Genomic DNA, 18,965 nt, shown 5'->3' on the forward strand with positions numbered 1-18,965 from the left:
ACCAGTTATTATAGAATTAAGACCCTTGGCGTCATTGTCTTGCAAATGTCCAGAAAATGAAAAGCTTGCTCATGGGGTTCCAGATGCCATATTGGAACTGCTCATTAAGAAACTGCCGTCTAGTTGAGTGTTGTGCGGTGTCCAGGAAGGATACCCGCCTTGTCTGGAGGGGCTGTCACACACTCGTCCCTCTTCCACCTGTCATGCGCACCTGTGAGGGCGCGGGTTCCCCGTGGACTCTAACAGAGTAATGCATCGTGAAAGCTGTGATGAAAAGTCAGGGTGGATGTCCAGGTGTCTTTGCTAAGCCCAGCATTAAACAGATTGGTCAAACTACAAACAGTGCCTTTCATCTCACTAACATTTTTGTTTTGAAAATAGTTTTTCATAAAATATTTAAATTATGTGCCTAATTTTTAAAAAAAGTTCCCAGTTTTAACTTCCTTTTTAAAAAGATTTATTTATTTATTTGAAAGTCAGAGTTATAGACAGAGAGGGAGAGTGAGCCTCCATCTGCTGGTTCACTTCCCAAATGGCTACAACAGCCAGGGCTGGGCCAGGCTGAAGCCAGGAGCCAGGAGCTTCTTCTGGGTCTCCCACATGGGTACAGGGGCCCAAGGACTTGGGCCATCTTCTGCTGCTTTCCCAGGCCATAGCAGAGAGCTGGATTGGAAGTGAGGCAATGGGACACAAACCAACGCCCTTATGGGATGCCAGCACTGCAGGCAGCAGATTTATCCACTATGCCACAGTGCCAGCCCCATTTCCCATTTTAATTTCTAGTATGTTAACTATCCATAAACATAGCCCATATATCTTGGAGTACTCAAGAATATTTTTAATGTTTATTTAATTTTATTTAAAAACCATTGAAGGAAGTAGTAGGTGGCGCCGTGCATTGAGCCACGGCCTGCGATGCCAGTATTCCCATTTCAGGGTGACAGTTTCCAGTCCAGCTCCCTGATGATGCACCTGGGAAGGCACTGGATGATGATCTGAGCACGTGGGCCCCCGCTACCCATTCCCTGCTGGAGTTCCAGGCTCCTGGCTCCTGGCTCCTGGCTTAGGCCCGGCCCAGCCCTGGCTATTGTGGCCATTTGGGGCGTGAACCAGTGGATGGAGATCTCTCTGTCTCTCCCTTTCTCTCTGTTACTCTGCCTTTCAAATAAATAAAATAAATCTTAAAAAAATTAAGACAGTTCTTCATCCGCTGGTTCACTCTCCAAATGCCCACAACAGCCAAGGCTGGACCAGGCTAAAGCCAGAGCCAGAAACTCCATTCGGGTCTCCCATGTGGGTGGCCCAGGCCCAAGCACTCGGACCATCTTCTGCGGCCTCCCCAGGTTGTTAGCAGGAAGCAGGATCAGAAGTGGATCAGCCGGGATTCAAACCAGCGCTCAAGTAGGGGATGCAAGTGTTGCAACTGGCAGCTTAATCTGCCGCACCCTTCAAGGGTGTGGTTTGTTTTTTTTTTTTTTTTTTTTGGCAGGCAGAGTGGACAGTGAGAGAGAGAGACAGAGAGAAATGTCTTCCTTTGCCGTTGGTTCACCCTCCAATGGCCGCCGCGCTGATCCAAAGCCAGGAGCCAGGTACTTATCCTGGTCTCCCATGGGGTACAGGGCCCAAGCACTTGGGCCATCCTCCACTGCACTCCCTGGCCACAGCAGAGAGCTGGCCTGGAAGAGGGGCAACCGGGACAGAATCCAGTGCCCCAACCAGGACTAGAACCCGGTGTGACGGCGCTGCAAGGCGGAGGATTAGCCTAGTGAGCCGCGGCGCCGGCCTCAAGGGTGTTTCTTAACACTCCATGAGTTATAACTCACACCTCATGCAGTTCGACTTCTAAAGGGTACAATCAGTGGTGTCAGCACATGCACAAGATTGTGTAGCCACCACTCACTCGTGTGGTGGTTTCCACCTGTGTCAGGGACTCCAACCAGTGTCCATGCAGGATGCTGGTGTCATGGAGAGCGGTCCCCAACCTCTGTTTTTAAGAGCATAAAGGAGGCCGGCACCGTGGCTCACTTGGTTAATCCTCCGCTTGCAGCGCCAGCATCCCATATGGGCACCGGGTTCTAGTCCTGGCTGCTCCTCTTCCAGGCCAGCCCTCTGCTGTGGCCCGAGAGTGCAGTGGAGGATGGCCCAGGTCCTTGGGCCCTGCACCCGCATGGGAGACCAGGAGGAAGCACCTGGCTCCTGGCTTCGGATTGGCGCAGCACCAGCCGTAGCAGCCATTTGGGGAGTGAACCAATGGAAGGAAGACCTTTCTCTCTGTCTCTCTCTCTCTCTCACTACGACTCTACCTGTCAAAAAAAAAAAAAAAAAAAAGTGCATAAAGGAATTCTGAGTTTGAGAACCTCTGGCCCGGGGAGTGCGGATGCCTCAGCGCAGCCTGCGTCCTCACTGGGGCTGTGATGCCCCGGACGCCAGCACTCCGCCCCTCCTCCACGCTGTACTCTGCTTTCTCTCCTCCCTTCTCAGCTCTCCCTCCCCTCCCGAACGCGGGGGCAGCGTCCTCATGACAGAGTAGGTGCCGCGCTTGGTGGTGGAGGCCGCCCCCAGGCTGGCCTGCACTCACATGGGACCCTCAGGCGGTTCTGGAGCAGAGTCACCCCTGCCGGCTCCCGGGGCGTCCTTGTCACTGCAGCCCTGTGCCAGGTGGTAGTCTCAGTTGTGCTTGCGCTCTCCCCGCTCTCCGCCTGGCTCCAGAAAGCTCTATGGTCTTTGCCGTGACCTCCTGGGGAGAGCCCGGGTGCCTGGCCCCAGCGTGGGGTGGGGATGCCCGGCTGTCTCACTGTCTCCTCCTGCTAGGGGTGTGGTCAGTGTGGCAGGGCCGGCCCCAGGAATGGGCAGGGATCGAATGCCCGCCAGGGGCCACCTGACGGAGGGTGTGCCTCCTCTGCACTCTGTGCTAATCCTCTGAGGTGCTGCTGGTCACGTCCACTCTGGTCGCTTAGCCACAGGGCCTACTGGTCTCCCCTCCCAGACATCGGAGCCTAGGGGAGAGCAGAGGTATGTGGGAGCGAGTCCAGCAGGGAGGCTGAGTCTGGGGTCTGGGTTCACAGGGAGCCTCTCTGCCCTCTGCTCTCCAGCCAGCGACGTCCTCTCAGTGTGACTGCCTGCCCGTGGCTGGGCACCAGGAGCCATGGCCGACACCATCTTCGGCAGCGGGAGTGACCAGTGGGTCTGCCCCAATGATCGACAGCTGGCCCTGCGAGCCAAGTGAGTGCCCCAGGGCTCCGGCGGGCACCCCCACCCCACCCCTGCCAGGCCCTCCCCCATGTGCCCACCACCCAGACTCCCATTCTCAGAGGAGGACAGCGAGTGAGGGGCCGGGCTAGGCCACTGGCTCCCGCGCGTGCCTCTTCTCTTGCGTCAGGCTGCAGGGACACAGAGCGCCGGCTGCCGTCCCTGAGTCAGAGGAGGACAGCACAGAGCCAGATCTGCAGGACAGCTGCTGAGCGGCCTCTTCCCCGAGCCCCACGACCCCAGCCCCGCACAGGGCCCCTCTGCCCACCTGGTTCCCGTCTGTCCCCCTGGGGCCCTGGTTGTCCTGTTCTTCTTCAGCCTGCTGACCCCTCAGCTCTGGTCGGGTCAGGCTCTCGCCACCCAGGACCAGTGCGACTGGTTCCCCTACCCCATCCCTCCGTGGGGTCGGAGGCACTGCAGAGCCCGCGGTGCCCCTCCCACCATCACACTGCGCCAATCACAGGAGCCGCTGTGTCCCAAACGGGGCCAAGTCGAAGAAATTGGCAATTACATGCTCTGCGCCCCTGGGGGCCGGGGCTGGGACATCAAAGGGTGGGAAAATGAATCCGTGTGATCTGCAGGGAGGGTGCTCAGGGATGGAGCTGGCCCAGCCCACCCTGCAGTGTGCCCTTCGGTTCTGCCTGCCCAGAGCTGTCGCCTTGCGAGAGCCAGAGCTTTTATCTCCTCCCCGGGTGCTGCCTGCTGGCCTGGCCCAGCTCAGGGCTTCGGGGGAGCCTGAGGAAGTCACCTTCCTGGCTCCAGCTCAGGGCCACCCACCCTCCAGGCCTGAAGACAGCATCAGTGTGTTTAAAACCCTGTGCTGGGTGCCAGGCACTGGCTGCACAGCAGCCCCGGGGGCCAGCGCTGTCCCTTGTGGGAAGCACGGGTGGGAGAGGTGGGCGCTGTCGGGGATCCTCCCGCACCTGTGCTGCCTCGGCAGTGCTCACCGGCTGTGGGGGCCGAAGGAGGGGCTTCCCTGAGAGTGTGACTCTTACACTGAAACCTGGGGCACAGGGGGAGATGTTGATGTTAGATGGAAATCCCTGGGGGCAGGGGAAGAGGCTGCTTCCAGGCAGCAGGAAGCAGGTGCAAAGGCCCTGGGGTAGAAGGAGCATGACTCACAGAGGGCCAGGCAGGAGGCCGCGAGCCTGAGTGCAGAGAGTGAGGGGGCGAACAATGCGAAAAGGAGGGGGAGGGGCAAGCAGGGGACAGGGTTGGGGAGGAAGTCCCCGGATCCCATGCTGGTACATGACGGTGCCGAGGCTGGACATACACCAGGGCTGGACAGAAGCTCCAAGAACAGGCTCTCAACCCACAGCACAGGGTCCCTGCAGACCAAGCTCAAGAGAACCCGTGTCCGTGGGCCGGGTGCTGGGTTTGCGCTGGGGAGGTCTGCGCACTGACTGTGGCCTTCCCTCCCGAGGCTGCAGACGGGCTGGTCCGTGCATACCTACCAGACGGAGAAGCAGCGGAGGAGCCAGAGCCTCAGCCCGGCCGAGGTGGACGCCGTCCTGCAGGTCATCCAGAGGGCCGAGCGCCTGGACGTCCTGGAGCAGCAGAGAGTCGGGTAAGGGCGGGGCCTGCCGCTGGCGCCAGGGGCCCTGGTGCTGCGTGGGTCACCCCGGGAGTGAGTCAGGTCCCCCTGCCTCTGCCCAGGCCCCCCTGCAGTGCAGGCCCGGACCCCGCCCTCAGGGCACCTGCTGAAACGTGTGCTGTGCGCTGCCAGTCAGCACTGGGCCAGCCGGGAGGGCTGCACGCAGAGGCCCAGGCTGCGGCAGGTGCACCTCCAGCTTGGTCCCGGCCCCTCCCTGGCCTCTGGTGTCCGGAGCCCGGCCAGCTCAGCCTCCCCGTGTTTCTGTTGTGTCTTGTCTTGTTTTGTTGCACAAGCAGTGGCTGTTGCCTAGGAAATCTGAGAAACACTGAGAAGCACAGCCGGGAAGCGCGAGTGTCGTGCCTTGGGCGGAGCTGGCTCGGCTCTGGCCTCCTTTGCCTTTCTCTGTCGAGGAGTCCTTGTTTTCAGAAAAGCAGACCCCGTGGAAACCCCGGAACACGAGTGGAGCTGTGGCCGCGCAGACTCGGTGGTCTCTGTTTAGTGCAGGCACGCGGCGTGCCGCCTGGCTGGGGCCCCAGATGGGGGTCCCTGGGCCTGCCCCAGGAGGGCGCGCAGGGAGCGGCCGGGGGTGTTCTCGGTGGGCTCCAGGATGCCCCGGCAGCTTCCAGAGCTGCTGTCCGGGCCTCTCCGTGCTGCCTTCTGCACTCGCCCTTGCAGTCCCGCCCGCGGGCGCCAGGTTTGGCTGGAGCCCGAAGGCAGTGCCTCCTGGTCATTCAGACAGAGCAGGACGTCCATGGGTCTGATGAGATGTAGAGGCACAGGGCTGGCCTCACGGGGTCCCGAGGACAAGAGGGTCAGGCAGGGCTGGGGCGGATTTGTTCCCGGCCCTGAAGGCACCCTCGTGGCCCGGCCTGCTGTCCCTCATGGCTTCGGGGAGCCTGGGTGGGCTGGGCCTTCCAGGAGCTGTGTGCCCCTGGTAGGTGACTTCATGGCTCTGAGCCCCTGGCTTCCTGTCTTTACCATGGGGAGGTGGTGTCCTTCCTGCCAGGCCGTGATGGACAGAGATCTGGGTGCTGGCCCGTACTGTCCCCATGGGGAGAGGGCGTCCATGTACTGGGTGCCGGCCCGTACTGTCCCCATGGGGATATGACGTCCACATACTGGATGCCGGCCTGTGCCGTCCCCATGGGGAGGCGGCGTCCTTCCCACCAGGCTGTGACGGGCAGAGGTCTGGGTGCCAGCCTGTACCGTCCCCTTCATTCGAGAACTTTCATCAGGCGTCCACTGGGTACCAGAGGTACAGTCGCCAACAAGCAGAGCAGTTTCCTGGGGATGCTCGTGTCTTCTCCGGGCCGTCCTGTCATGGGGATAACAGCGGGGTGGGGGCCGTGGGGCCCCAGGAGAGGGAGCAGCTGCTTCCTTCCTGCCTCCCTGCTCCCTGCTCACCTGCAGCCGCTGCCCTCCTGGGCCTCTGTCCCCCCCCCCCCGCCCGCCCGCCTCCTCCCTCCCGGACTCCAGCAGCAGCTCCCACTCGCTCCCTCCCCTCCCTGTCTCCATTGCTTCCCGCAGAAGCCAGGGTGAACTTGAAAAAAAAAAAAAAGATTTATTTTTATTTATTTGAAAGGCAGACTTGGTGAGGATGAGGGGGAAGAGAGAGATCTTCCATCCACTGGTTCATTCTCCAGTGCTGGATCAGAGGCAGAGCAGCCGGGACTCGGCCTGGCGCCCGTCTGGGAGGCTGGCATCTCAGGAGGGGGCTCACCCGCTGCACCAAAGCACAGCTACAGACCCCTTGTGATGTGGCCTGGCTCGCCCTCCAGCTTCCTCAAGCCAGGGTCCCCCACTCCACGCCCTTCCTCATCCTGAGCCTGCACGGCTGCCCCCGGGGCGTCCCGCCCTCCGTCTTGCTCTCTGCAGTGCGCCTGCCTGTGGATTCTCCCCATCGTGGGCGCGGGGCCCCGCCTGCCCCTGCCGTGTTGGCTGTAGGTCTCGGCCCTGGAGCCTCTCAGGTGCTCAGTTAGTTGCTGGTGAGAGACTGACGAGAGGAGGACTCAGCCGGAGGAAGGGGCAGGCGGGGAAGGGCACCCTGGGTGAGGGAGCAGCTTGCCTGAGGGCACCAGGCCCAGCAGGGGTTGGACCGGGAGCCCGAAAAGCACGTGGCGTCTGACCCTGCGTCCCCTGCTGCAGGCGGCTGGTGGAGCGGCTGGAGACCATGCGGCGGAACGCGCTGGGGAACGGCCTGTCCCAGTGCCTGCTCTGCGGGGAGGTGCTGGGCTTCCTGGGCAGCTCCTCGGTGCTCTGCCAAGACTGCAGGAAGGTAAGGCCCTGGCTGAAGGAGGGAGGGAGCGTGTGCATGCGTGTGTGTGTGTGTGTGTGTGTGTGCGCACACGCGAGTGCGCATGTGCAGTGGGAGCCTCTGCTTCCTGGCAAGGAGGCACCAGGGCCCGAGGATCAGGTGGCCTGGCTTCTAGGGCCAGCTCGGGGGAGTGGACCTCTGGGCCTCACGGCCTGGGTGTGGATCCCAGCCCTTCCTTGAGCCGCGTGGCCTCAGAAAACCTGTGTGGCATCTCCAGCCTTGTCATCCTTGTTGTAAAACAGGGTGAGTCGTGGGTTGGCGCCATGGCTCACTTGGCTAATCCTCCACCTGGGGCGCCAGCACCCTGGGTTCTAATCCTGGTTGGGGCGCCAGGTACTAGTCCCAGTTGCTCCTTTTCCAGTCCAGCTCTTTGCTGTGGCCTGGGAGGGCAGTGGAGGATGGCCCAAGTGCTTGGGTCCCTGCATCCGCATAGGAGACCAGGAGGAAGCACCTGGCTCCTGGCTTCGGATCAGCACAGCGCCAGCTGTAGCGGCCATTAGGGGAGTGAACCAACGGAAGGAAGATCTTTCTCTCTGTCTCTCTCTCTCACTGCCTGGCAAAAAAATAAAAAATAAAATAAAATTAAAAAACAGGGTGAGTTGTAACAGGTGCCTCAGAACGCTGTGACGATTGAATGTTAGGAGATCACGTTCGTCCTCACTGGGTAGGTGCTGGTTCCCAGGGCCCCGTCGCGTGCCAGGGCTGCACTTGCTGCTCCCTCGTTCTCTCTCGATCCCTGGCCGCTCAGGGGAAAGCAGATCTTTTCCTTAGAGTGAATTGCCCCAAGCCGGGAATTGTCTCCTGTTGCATCCAAGACTTTTTTAATGTAACTTTTTGTTTCCTCTGGAGTTGTCACTTGCCTTTCTTTCTCTCACTGCCCAAAGAGTAGTCTGCCTCTCGGCACTCCAGATCACTGGGCACCTCGCTTTCCCACTCCCACCCACGGAGCCCACGTTTCTCCTTCCTGCCAGAGACTCTGCATTTATCAGCTTTTCATCACCACAGCAGAAACGCCTGACTTCACGAAGAAGAGGGGCTTCTTTATTTTTTTTTTTTTAAGATTATTTATTTATTTGACAGAGTTACAGACAGTGAGAGAGAGACAGAGAGAAAGGTCTTCGCTCCATTGGTTCACCCCCCAAATGGCTGCTATGACCAGTGCTGCGGCGATCCGAAGCCAGGAGCCAGGTGCTTCTTCCCGGTCTCCCATGCGGGTGCAGGGCCCAAGCACTTGGGCCATCCTCCACTGCCCTCCCGGGCCATAGCAGAGAGCTGGACTGGAAGAGGAACAACCGGGACTAGAACCGGCGCCCATATGGAATGCCGGCACTGCAGGCGGAGGGTTAACCTAGTGCGCCACGGCACTGGCCCCAGAAGAGGGATATCTTTAGCTAACGGTTCTGAGGTTCAAGGGCATGGCATTGGCTCGGTGCTGGTGACGGCCTTCTCGCCAGCAGAGTCCCAGGTGCTGCAGGAGGGTGCATCTGTGTCTGTGTGTCCAGGATGCAGCCACATGGTAACACCTTGCCACCTCTGAACACCGCAGTAGATTCAGTTTCCACCCTCTTAATGCCGTCAGTACCACTGGGGGTCAACTCCTGCGTGGGTGTGGGGAGACAGACCACACGCAAACCACAGCGCGCTTCCAGGTCCCTGTGGCTGCTGTGCTGTTCCCCAGTTACGCAGCTCCCAGCCTGCACTCAGTGCTGCACATCTGCTACCATTTGTGGCTCCCCAGGTTGGAGACACTGTCCCAAAAATCTACATCTTCCGCTCCTTTGCTTTCATCCTGGATTTTTTTAAAAAAGATTTATTTATTTATTTATTTATTTAAGAGTCAGAGTTACACAGAGAGAGGAGAGGCAGAGAGAGAGAGAGAGAGAGAGATCTTCCGTCTGATGGTTCACTCCCCAATTGGCCACAATGGCCAGAGCTGCGCCGATCCGAAGCCAGGAGCCAGGAGCTTCTTCTGGGTCTCCCATGCAGGTGCAGAGGCCCAAGGACTTGAGCCATCCTCTACTGCTTTCCTAGCCATAGCAGAGAGCTGGATTGAAAGTGGAGCAGCTGGGTCTCAAACCAGCGCCCATATGGGATGCTGGCACTGCAGGCCAGAGCGTTAACCCACTGCACCAAAGCGCTGGCTCCTGATTTTTTTTTTTTTTTTATATAAGATTTATTTGAAAGGCAGAGTTACAGGAAAAAGGAGAGACAGAGATCTTCCATCTGCTGGTTCACTCCCCAGATGGCCTCAACAGCCACAGCTGGGCTAGGCCAAAGTCAGGAGCCAGGCACTTCATCTGGGTCTCCCACGTTGTTGGCAGGAGCCCAGGCTCTTGGGCCGTCTTCCACTGCTCCTCCCAAGCCACCAACAGGGAGTGGAAGTGGAGCAACCTGGGCATGAGCAGGTGCCCACGTGGGATGCTGGCGCCCCGTTCTGGCTTTGCTGGAACCCGTCGTCAGGTCGCCACCACGTGTCTGTCACTGCTGTAAGCCTGGAGTTGTGGCAAACATGACAGAGAAAGCAACTTCTCTCTTGAGATGATAGTGGGTGAGCAAACTAAGAAGCAAGCAACGATCAAATACCTTGGTTTCTGGGAGGAAATCACAGGTAAAGAGGGAGAAGGCAACGAGACCAATGCAGCTTGGAACACAGGGGCTGCTAGCGAGCTTGGCCAGGGCCTTTAGTGGCCCTGGAAAACTGCTTGCAGGAAGGCCATGAGGCCGGTTAGGGAGTGAGGAAGCCGGGATTCCAGCCACGTTCTGTCCCGGCTCCGTCCCAGGGCTGAGCTGGGCTGAAGAAGTGCATGGGAAGGCAGGACCTGATGGGGGTGTGGGTGCCAGCAGGTGCTGCTCCTCACAGGCCCAAGACCGGAGGGACTGGGGACGGTCCTGCTCCCAGGGGGATTATGGTTCGGGACATGAGCCTGGGAGCCCATGTCCTCCTCCTGCCCCTTGCTCCCCTGGGGCTGCAAATACCCCAGGGCAGTGGGCCCTGAAAGCAGGGCCGAGTCCTCTCTCCGCTCCCGTAGAATCCGGGGCCTCTGCCAGGAGGCTCGCTGCCACCCTGGCAGCTGAGGGGTTAACGCCTGCTTGCAGAGCCATTTCCTAGGCAACGCTGGTGCTGGCGCTGGCACTGGCGCCGGCCGGTCCCAGGGAAGGACCTCGGCTGGATATGGGGGGTGCGGGCGCAGTGCTGCCCTGCTTCCACCCCACCCCACAGCCCCCAGGACGGCCCGTTTCCATGGGATGTGGCTCCTGTTTGCAGGCTGAAAGCCTGGGCCTGCTGGGGGCAGCAGAGCAGCCCTCTGGGCCCTCCGCAGCCCTGCCCCAGAGAGGGGTGGGGAGAGGGGGCGTCGGGTGAGGGGCTGTGGGATGTTCTTTATCTGTCTTTGAGGATACTGGCCATTCGTTCGCTCACTGCCCACCAAGGGCTGGCCCCGCATCAGGTGCTGGCGGCCGGGAGTGCGAGAGCTGCAGCCCTTCATCTGCAGGGGCAGGACACAGCGAGCACACGGCATGACCTACATTGAAAGAAAATGGGCGCAGTAGGTTAATCCTCCACCTGCAGTGCTGGTGTCCCATATGGGCGCTGGTTCGAGACCCGGCTGCTCCACTTCCGATCCAGCTCTCTGCTGTGGCCTGGGAAAGCAGTCGAAGATGGCCCAAGTGCTTGGGTCCCTGCACCCGCGTGGGAGACGTGGAAGAAGCTCCTGGCTCCTGGCTCTCACTCTCTGTAACTCTGACTCTCAAACAAATGAATAAAATCCTTACAAAGAAAACAGAGTGCATGTGGACGGCCTCTCTGAGTTCAGAGGCAGTGCCGGCGAGGTCGGGGGGGGGTGGGGGTGGGGGGAGTGTTCCAGGTAGAGGGAACAGCAAGCACGGAGGCCCCGAGGCAGAGGCCAGCTGCACACACGAAGGAACCGGGGCAGGCGTGGGCGTGGCGGTAACATGGGCTTGCTAAGGCAGGGGAGGATTGGGATTTTACGGCAGTTTTAATGGGAGCAGTGGAGTGTTCGAAGCACAGGTGTGGTGTGATCTGGCTTGTGTTTTAAGTTCTTGTTTGTTTAATTTATTTGAGAGGCAGAGAGACAGAGCCCCATCTCCTGGTTCACTCCCCCAAATGCCTGCAACAGCCGAGGCTGGGCCAGACCAGAGCCAGAGCTAGAAACCCAGTCTAGTCTCCCGTGCGGATGGCAGGGACCCGGTGACATGAGCCGTCCCCTGCTGCCTCCCAGGGTGTGCGTTAGCAGGAAACCGGAGTCAGGCATGGAGCCGGAGCTCCAGCCCAGGCACTCGGACCTGGGGCGTGGGTGGCCCAAGCGGTGTCACAATCACCGTGGCCAACACCCGCCCCCAGGCTCGTGTTTTAAGAGGTGTGTCTCGTGGACTGCAGGGCACGTAGAGAGAAGGGTGGGAGCCAAGTCGCAGAGCGTCGGTCTCCCCGTGTCTTCTATGGGGGAAATTTAGAGGGGCGAAGAGTGAGGGTCCCAGGAAGGAGACAGAGCCGTGCACTGCTGTGGGTGGGGCGAGAGTCGCTGGGTCCACCCCCGCCCCCTGCAGCAGGGTCTGAGCTCCCAGCGTGGCCACAGCAGAGTCACTTTGTAAGTCCCCTTGGCTCCCAGCACCTCTGTGTGCTTCATGAGTAAAACGGGTTGCCCTTGGCAGAAGGCCTGGGCCGAGGCGAGCACGCGGGGACGCCTGTCGGCCGGCTGCTGCTCCCACTGCACGGGGTTGCTGGGGCGGCCTGGGCCCCATGTATCACAGGAGAGGCTGCGTGGTGCCCCTGGCTCAGCCCGCTCAGCTGTGACCAGGTGCCTGCGTCCCGTCGCCTAGTTCAGGAGGCTGGGGGACAGGCCCCCTCGCTGCTCGTGGGCGGCGGCCACGCCCCTGTGATTTCTGGTGGCAGGGGGAAGCGCATGCTCTCTTCCCTTTTTTTTTTTTTAAAGATTGATTTCTTTGAAAGGCAGAGGTACAGAGAGAGGAGAGATCTTCCATCCACTGATTCACTTCCCAAATGTCTACAACAGCCAGGTTTGGACCAGGCCAAGGCCAGGAGCCAGGAATCCATCCAAGCCTCCCACCTGGGTGCCGGGGTCCCAACCTTGGAGCATCGTCCTGCCTTCCCGGGGCCATTAGCAGGAAGATGGGTCAGAAGAGGGGCAGCCAGGACTGAAACCTACACTGTGGTGTGAGATGCCGGCATCACAAGCGGTGGCTTAACCCACGGCACCATGACGCCGCCCCACCCCATGACCTCATTTAACCCCGATCACTTCCTGAACACCCCATCTCTGACTAGTCACCCAGGGGTTGGGGCTCCAGCCTAGGAATTTTGAGGGGCACAGTTCAGTCTATCATACCCTGAGTTTGCCTGTTAGAGTTCGTGTTTTCTTGGTTTAAAATTTGGAGCGCCCACAGGCCCATACTTTCCATAATTTATGGAGAGACCTCTGGAAGCCCTCAGAGCCACGGAGTAGCAGCCGTCCCCGAGTCGCCTGGGGGGCCTCTCCATGCTGGTAAGTGGCTTGTGTAAGCACCGGCACTCAGTCACGCCTGCAGCCTGTTGTGGGTGGGTCCTGGCTCAGGAGAAACCCACAGGGGCAGTGTCCAGGAGGTGATCAGACAACAGTCTTCAGAGTGACACCCACCGGGACTGGGGCTGGGCTTTCCAGGACTGAGAGCAGCCACGAGGGCTCCCTGGAGGAGGTGGCCCCTGTGAGCCTGAGAGCAGAGCCAAAGGCATCAGGGAGACAGGGACAGTGCAGGCTGAGGCTCGCAGCTGGAAATGGTCGGGAGCTGCATGCTGGACCAGCAGGACCAGCAGACCTCGGAGGGGGGATGGGCGTGCTGCCGCAGCCTCCAGGGCTGACATCCTGGGGTCTTCAGGAAGCTGAGGCCTTCGGGGCACAAGCTGCACTTGGGCAGAGGGTGGGTGGCTGTGCAGGCAGCGGTTGTCTGGGAGCCTGGAGAAGCAGGAGGGCCCGGACGTAGTCCCCGCAGGAGCTGATGTTGGGGGCGGGTGGGGAGCGTTATCTATCGGGTCACTCACCGCACAGATAGTGCCTGTCTGCCCCTCTGGCCAGGCGCTGGGGGCGCAGTGAGGAGACACAGACCCGTGCTCCCTGGGTGGGAGGTGCTCCGTGGAGTGCCTGGGTGAGCTCCCTGTGGCGTCCAGAGGCCTCAGCTCTGGGCTTGCCCACTTCTGTCCATTTTCCATCTCTCATCTCTGCCTTCTGCCTCCTCGCCATGGGGGTGGGCGGCACCCCGGGATCTGGGGGCACATGTGGGCCTGTGCAGGCTGGAGAGCAGGGGCACTGGGGAGACCCTGGCATGGGACGTGTCCAGCCCAGGCCTGCTGGCTCCTGGGCACATGGAAGCAACCCACAGCCCCAGGCTAACGAGCTTGCGGTGGAAGGCGCTGCGGGCCTCTCCGTAATTGGGCCGCTGCCCGCCCAGGCCGCTGCCCTCATTATCCCAGGGCCGTCGTGCGGAGGGAGAGGGCCCGGCTGGTTAATTAGAGAGGCCCGGCGCTCCTAATTGTCGAGATCTGAGTCAGCCACTCGCAGCGTGATTGAGAGTCCGGCTTCACAGGGGACAGGGAGGCTGGGCAGAGCCGGGGGAGGCCCTGCGGAGCCCAGGCTGGCTTTGTCACCGATGGACAGACACGGTCAGGTTCTTTTGTGGTCTCAGCCAAGTGTGGCCAGCGGCGTGGGCACAGGGGAGGCAGCCTGAGAAACGCTGGTCCTGGCCGTGTGCTCTGAGTGCTGGTGGGAAGAGGAGAGGCAACCTGGCATTCGCTCAAAACCCTGAGGAGAGCAGAGGTGCAGCTCAGCGGGGGGGCAGGCCCCACCCCTGGGTGAGCCAGAGACTGCCGGCTCCTCTCACCCACCCGGCTCAGTGCCAGTGTGTCCTGCTGAGTTCTCCGCAAGCCTCAGTCACCCTCTCTGTTCCGCATCTGGAGCTGGGGGCCGCTGAGCTTCGGGGGTCCTGGCCACACCCGCTCTTCAGAGAGCTCGTCCTGGAGGCAGAAGCACGGGGAGCCCTCGCTTCTCCAGGGGTGCGCCGTGTGTCGTGGGTGTCCCCGGATGTTGACTGTGTCCCCGGATGCTTGTTGGCAGGCAGGATCTCAGGTTCAGAATCTGCATGCCAGCCATGTGCCCGTAGCATAAACGTCCCCGAGGCTCGTCCCCGCCGTAGCGTGCATCTCCTTTTGAAAGGCTGAGTAGGATTCCAGCCCACGTCTGCATCGCGTCGTGGTTCTCCGTTGTGCCGTGATGGCCCCGTGGGTGGCTTGCCCACCTTGCTTGTGTGTGAGGCGGTGCGGGCCCCGCCAGGGGATGGGCGGGCCCTGAAGCACTTGGCTCCCTGGAAGGAAGCACTGTGCAGGAGTCGGGCTTTGGCAGGGCCACAGTGGGGCTGTAGAGACTGCCCCTGCTCCCTGCCCGCCCCGCAGCCACGGTTCCCCCACTGGAGCCGCAGGAGCAGCAGCCTCCCCGGGCGCCCGCCGGCTCAGCAGAGTCAGCCCCAGGTTGGCCTCCCAGCGCCCTTGGCCTGATTCAGACGTGGAAGGCTTGTGTTTGTGCCTCTTTACCAAGACAGATTTTTTTTTTCATGCAGCTACCAGGGTTCCTAAATTCCTGGGAAAAGGCATTTAATCTGCCTGCCTTGTGGGGTATGTGCCGTGGTGCTGGCACTGTCGGGAGCGTGGAGTTGGCCGGTCCCGCCGTGCTCAGCAGTGAGGGGCAGGATGCCGTCATCCAGGCGTCTGCAGCACGCTCCTCTTCCCCCAGAGAAAGCAGAAGGAAGGAGCCAGCGCCGCGCGGCTCAGAGCCCGTTCCTTCGCCCTGTGTGCCAGCCGCGTGCGCTGCCCTTCGGCTCAGGGTCCTCCGGACTTGGGGTGGGCTTGGGGACCCCGTGGCAGCCATGCCCAAGTTTCCTGGACGGAGACCCAAGTGCCCACCCCAGGGGTCAGGCCCACAGGTCTCTGGAGACTGCTCACTCGGCTGCCTTCCACACCAGACCTTGAGGCCGAGGAGCAGCCCCTGGGCGGCAGACAGTGCGGGGTAGTGGGAGAAGCTGAAGGCAGGGAGCCGGGTGGGCACCTGCCCAAGTGGGGAGGTCTTGCTACAGGGCAGGCTGCTGTTGGAGCCAGGCCTGGGCAGGTGGGTGACAGGTGCTAGGGAAGGCGTGGCGGGGGAGGCCCAGCCCTGCTGAGGGATACAGCCGTGGGAGCAGCAGAGGCAGGCTGGGGAAGGAGGAGACACGCAGGGAGAGGGGCCGGTGTAAGGGAGGCGTGAGGAAGGGCCGTGGGGTTTCGTCCTACGGGGACAGCAGAGCGCTCAGAGGTGCAATGACATCACGTGGGTCTTTAGGGAGGTTGGGTCTGGACACAGAGCTGGAAAGCAGGACGAGAGCGTACCCATACCGGATTATCCACCTAGCTGTAAGCAGGGCCTCAATTAAGGCAGGAACGGCCAGACGGGACTCGAAGGACAGTTCCCAGTGAGCAATGGACAGAAGCTGCCCGAGATGGGAGAGCTTGCCCCCCGCTGCCTTAAGCAGCAGAGCCACCCAAGGAGGTCACAAACCACCTTGCAGGTGGGGAAACTGAGGCTACATGGAGGTCAGGAGCAGGTCTCACCCCTGGGCTGCGCTTGTGCACGGGCCTGCCGTGAGAACTGGGCTGAGGGGCTCATGGGGACCATTGCTGCAGCAGGGCTGGGGGTCCAGGGAAGGGTCCCAGGCCTGGCAGTCGGAGGGGTTGGGAGCGAGGTCAGCAGCCCAGAGGGGGATCTCATGAGGGTGACCGAAGTGACATGGGGCCACAGGCGTCTTGGTGGAGGGGGTGCCCAGCAGATGGGCTGTGCTGGGAGCATGGGGTGGGGGTGGCTGGCCACTCCCCTTGAGCCTACCCCAGTGGGCTGCTGGGAGACCTCCGGGGGGGAGGGGAGGCAGGCGCCACACTGCCCTTCCAGATGGACCCAGGCTGCCCCAGGTTCAGCCACCAAGGCCTTCGGGCTTTCAGGCTGCCCGTTGACCTCATCCCAAGTTGAGCTTTCCCCTGCGCTCCAGCCCCGCCCTGGGCCCTCCACCCAGACTCTGACGGCAATTCCAGAATTGGCAGCTGCTGTCCCCTCCCCAGCCGCAGTGACCTCGTCTCCTGCACCGAGAACGAGAGGCGGCCAGCACGCGGCCAGGGAGCGGCGACTGTTTTTGTGAAACCTGTCGGCTCCAAAGGGTTTCACATTAGCAAACGGTTGTGGGGAAAGAAACAAAAGGAGCGCAGCATCTCTGACGCTGAGGGTGACGCGTCCGCCAGTCTCCGCGTCCTGAGGAGTTCCTGGGGCCGCCGCGCCTGCTCCTGTGCTGGCCTCGGCACTGCCACGGGGCCCAGGATTGAGGACCGGGAACCCCAAGTGTTTACCTTTGCCCTGGGCCACACACATGCCTGCCCCTGGTGCCAGGGTCTGTGGGGTAGGCCCGGGGGTGGAAGAATTTTGTGAGCTGGCACCCCCTGATGCCCTGTATTCTCTGTCTGGGATGTGGGAACGCTGCCTAGCCCATCGCAGAGAGGTTTAGGGCCGGGACTCGGGCGGCCTGGCTCCTCGGGGCTCAGGGCTGCTGCTTCCTCCAGGCTCTCCGCGGCCTGGGAGTTGGGAGTAACAGCACGGCTGTGAGGATTGACAGGACTGAAGTGTGCCCCTGTTCTTGGGGACAGTGGCCGGCACGTCGCTGCTGGACAGTGAGAAAAGCCGCCCAGGGCAGCGCCTGCCTGTACCTTCCGTCTTGCTCCGTGCTCATAGAGATGCAATATGCTCCTGCTCTCTGGTTTCCTTTTTGTCATTTTTTAAGATTTATTATTTTATTTATTTGAAAGAGCTACAGAGAGAGGTAGAGAGAGAGAGAGAGGTCTTCCATCCGCTGGTTCACTCCCAGATGGCTGCAATGGCCAGAGCTGAGCCGATCCAAAGCCAGGAGCCAGGAGCTTCCTCTGGGTCTCCCACATGGGTGCGGGGCCCAAGGACTTGGGCCATCTTCTACTGCTTTCCCAGGCCATAGCAGAGAGCTGGATCGGAAGAACAGCCAGGACTAGAACCGGCGCCCATATGGGATGCCGGCACTTCAGGCCAGGGCGTTAACCCGCTGCACCACAGCACCAAACCCGTTTTTTGTCATTTTTTAAAGATTTATTTTATTTATTTGAAATACAGAGTTACAGAGAGAGGTAGAGACAGAGAGAGAGGTCTTCCATCCGCTGGTTCACTCCCCAGATGGCTGCAATGGCCAGAGCTGCGCCAATCCAAAGCCAGGAGCCAGGAGCTTATCCTACAGGGAGCTTTCAGGTCTCCCACAGGGGTGTAGGGGCCCGAGGACTTGGGCTATTTTCTACTGCTTTGCCAGGCCACAGCAGAGAACTGGATAGGAAATGGAGCAGCCGGGACTCGAACCGGCGCCCATATGGAATGGCAGCACTGCAGGTGGCAGCTTTACCCGCTATGCCGCAGCCCCAGCCCCTTTGTCATTTTTTTTAACTTACTTACATGTGAAAGCCGTTCTCCTGGGCCTGTCCATGTAAACCTGGTGCTGTTTTTAGGAGCCGTGGAATGTCAGGGGGTTTCTCACCCTTTCTTGGAGCCCGTCCTCCCCCAGGCTGCCCACACACCCTGTTGGGAGGACTGAGGCAGCGCCGAGGCCAGCCGCTTGCCTGGGTCTCAGTGTCCCCTGGGGGCCACAGTCCTGCTGCAGTTTGGCTCTGGCCACTTTCCTGTGCCCGTCGCTCCCCCTGCCACCCACATGTCAGAAATCCAGCTGAAGGCACAGCTCCAGGCCGTCCTCCGGGAAGCTCTTTGGTCTTGGAATAACCCGGAGGGCAGGTGGGGGGCTGGGGGCGGTGTTGTGTGAGTCCACAGCTGAAATGTTTGGCCACTGCAGCTCTTCCTGGCCTGCTCCCCCTGTGCCTGTGGGAGTCAGGAGACCCATCCTGGCCCCAGCTCTGCGCTGAGCTCTCCATGACCTCAGATAAAACCCCTTCCTCTCTCCGGGCCTTCTCACAAGAGGAAAGGGTTCAATGAGCAACTCTTGGGCCTCGTGGTGGTTTCCTGCTCGGTTTGCTACCCAGTGCCCTTTGGCTTGGGCTGTGACTGACCCCTGACCCTCCAGGCTGGTGTGGGGGTCGTGGTGTTCCTGAGATGCCCCTCTGCCTCTGACATTCTGTGCTGTCATGTGTCCCTCAAGTCCTCCCAGGGCAGGTGGGGGAAATGGCATTTATACCCATTGCCCAGAAGGAGAAACTGAGACCCAGAGGTGACTTCAGTCCCGGCAGCACAGCCTTCAGCCTAACCTTCCTGGGAAGAGAGAGCTGCCGCGTGCAGGAAAGCGGCGTCTGGAGCCAGCTTGCAGGTGGACTGCCGAGGCCAGTGGCTAAGTGTCCCCAACGCTGGGGACCCTGGGGCTGGGCATCCACAGTGGGATGCTGCCCAGCCCGAGGCTCTGGGAGGCGGTGCCCCTACATCTGTCGCACCCTGGAGGGGCCCGCACTGTGGCTGGACACCCAGGAGGTTTGTGAACGTTTGTGGTTGCCAAGTCACGGAGCAGAGTGACCCCGAGGTGAGCCCCTCACTGAGGAAAGCCTTGGGTTGGGGCGTCGGGGACACTGACCAGGGCTCTGTGGGCTGTCCGGCCTGTCCTGTAGTGACTTCTCCCCTGAGGACACCTGCCTCCCCCCTCCCCGCTGCCACCCGCGCCGCTTGAGCTCAGCGGCTGCTTCCCCCGGGGCTGGACACAGCCGCTTCCAGAGCCCCCCCA

The 18,965-nt window shown here is 60.9% G+C and overlaps 1 protein-coding gene across 7 annotated transcripts in view; it reads left to right on the forward strand.

Moving 5' to 3' along the window:
• The window catches only part of RPH3AL (rabphilin 3A like (without C2 domains)), a 129,296-nt gene that overhangs the window by 48,995 nt on the left and 61,336 nt on the right, over positions 1 to 18,965 (forward strand). For 6 of the 7 annotated variants that reach the window (XM_002719053.5, XM_070061175.1, XM_070061180.1 and 3 more), the window contains exons 2-4: positions 3,093 to 3,222; positions 4,673 to 4,816; positions 6,989 to 7,118. In XM_002719053.5, the coding sequence (XP_002719099.1) occupies positions 3,146 to 3,222; positions 4,673 to 4,816; positions 6,989 to 7,118 (351 nt within the window). In that variant the 5' untranslated portion in view covers positions 3,093 to 3,145. Of the gene's footprint in view, positions 1 to 3,065; positions 3,223 to 4,672; positions 4,817 to 6,988; positions 7,119 to 18,965 lie in introns of all 7 variants that reach the window. The other variant, XM_070061178.1, reaches the window with a different exon arrangement.

Source organism: Oryctolagus cuniculus, chromosome 17 (genome assembly GCF_964237555.1).
Source record: "Oryctolagus cuniculus chromosome 17, mOryCun1.1, whole genome shotgun sequence".
Taxonomy (NCBI): Eukaryota; Metazoa; Chordata; class Mammalia; order Lagomorpha; family Leporidae; genus Oryctolagus; species Oryctolagus cuniculus.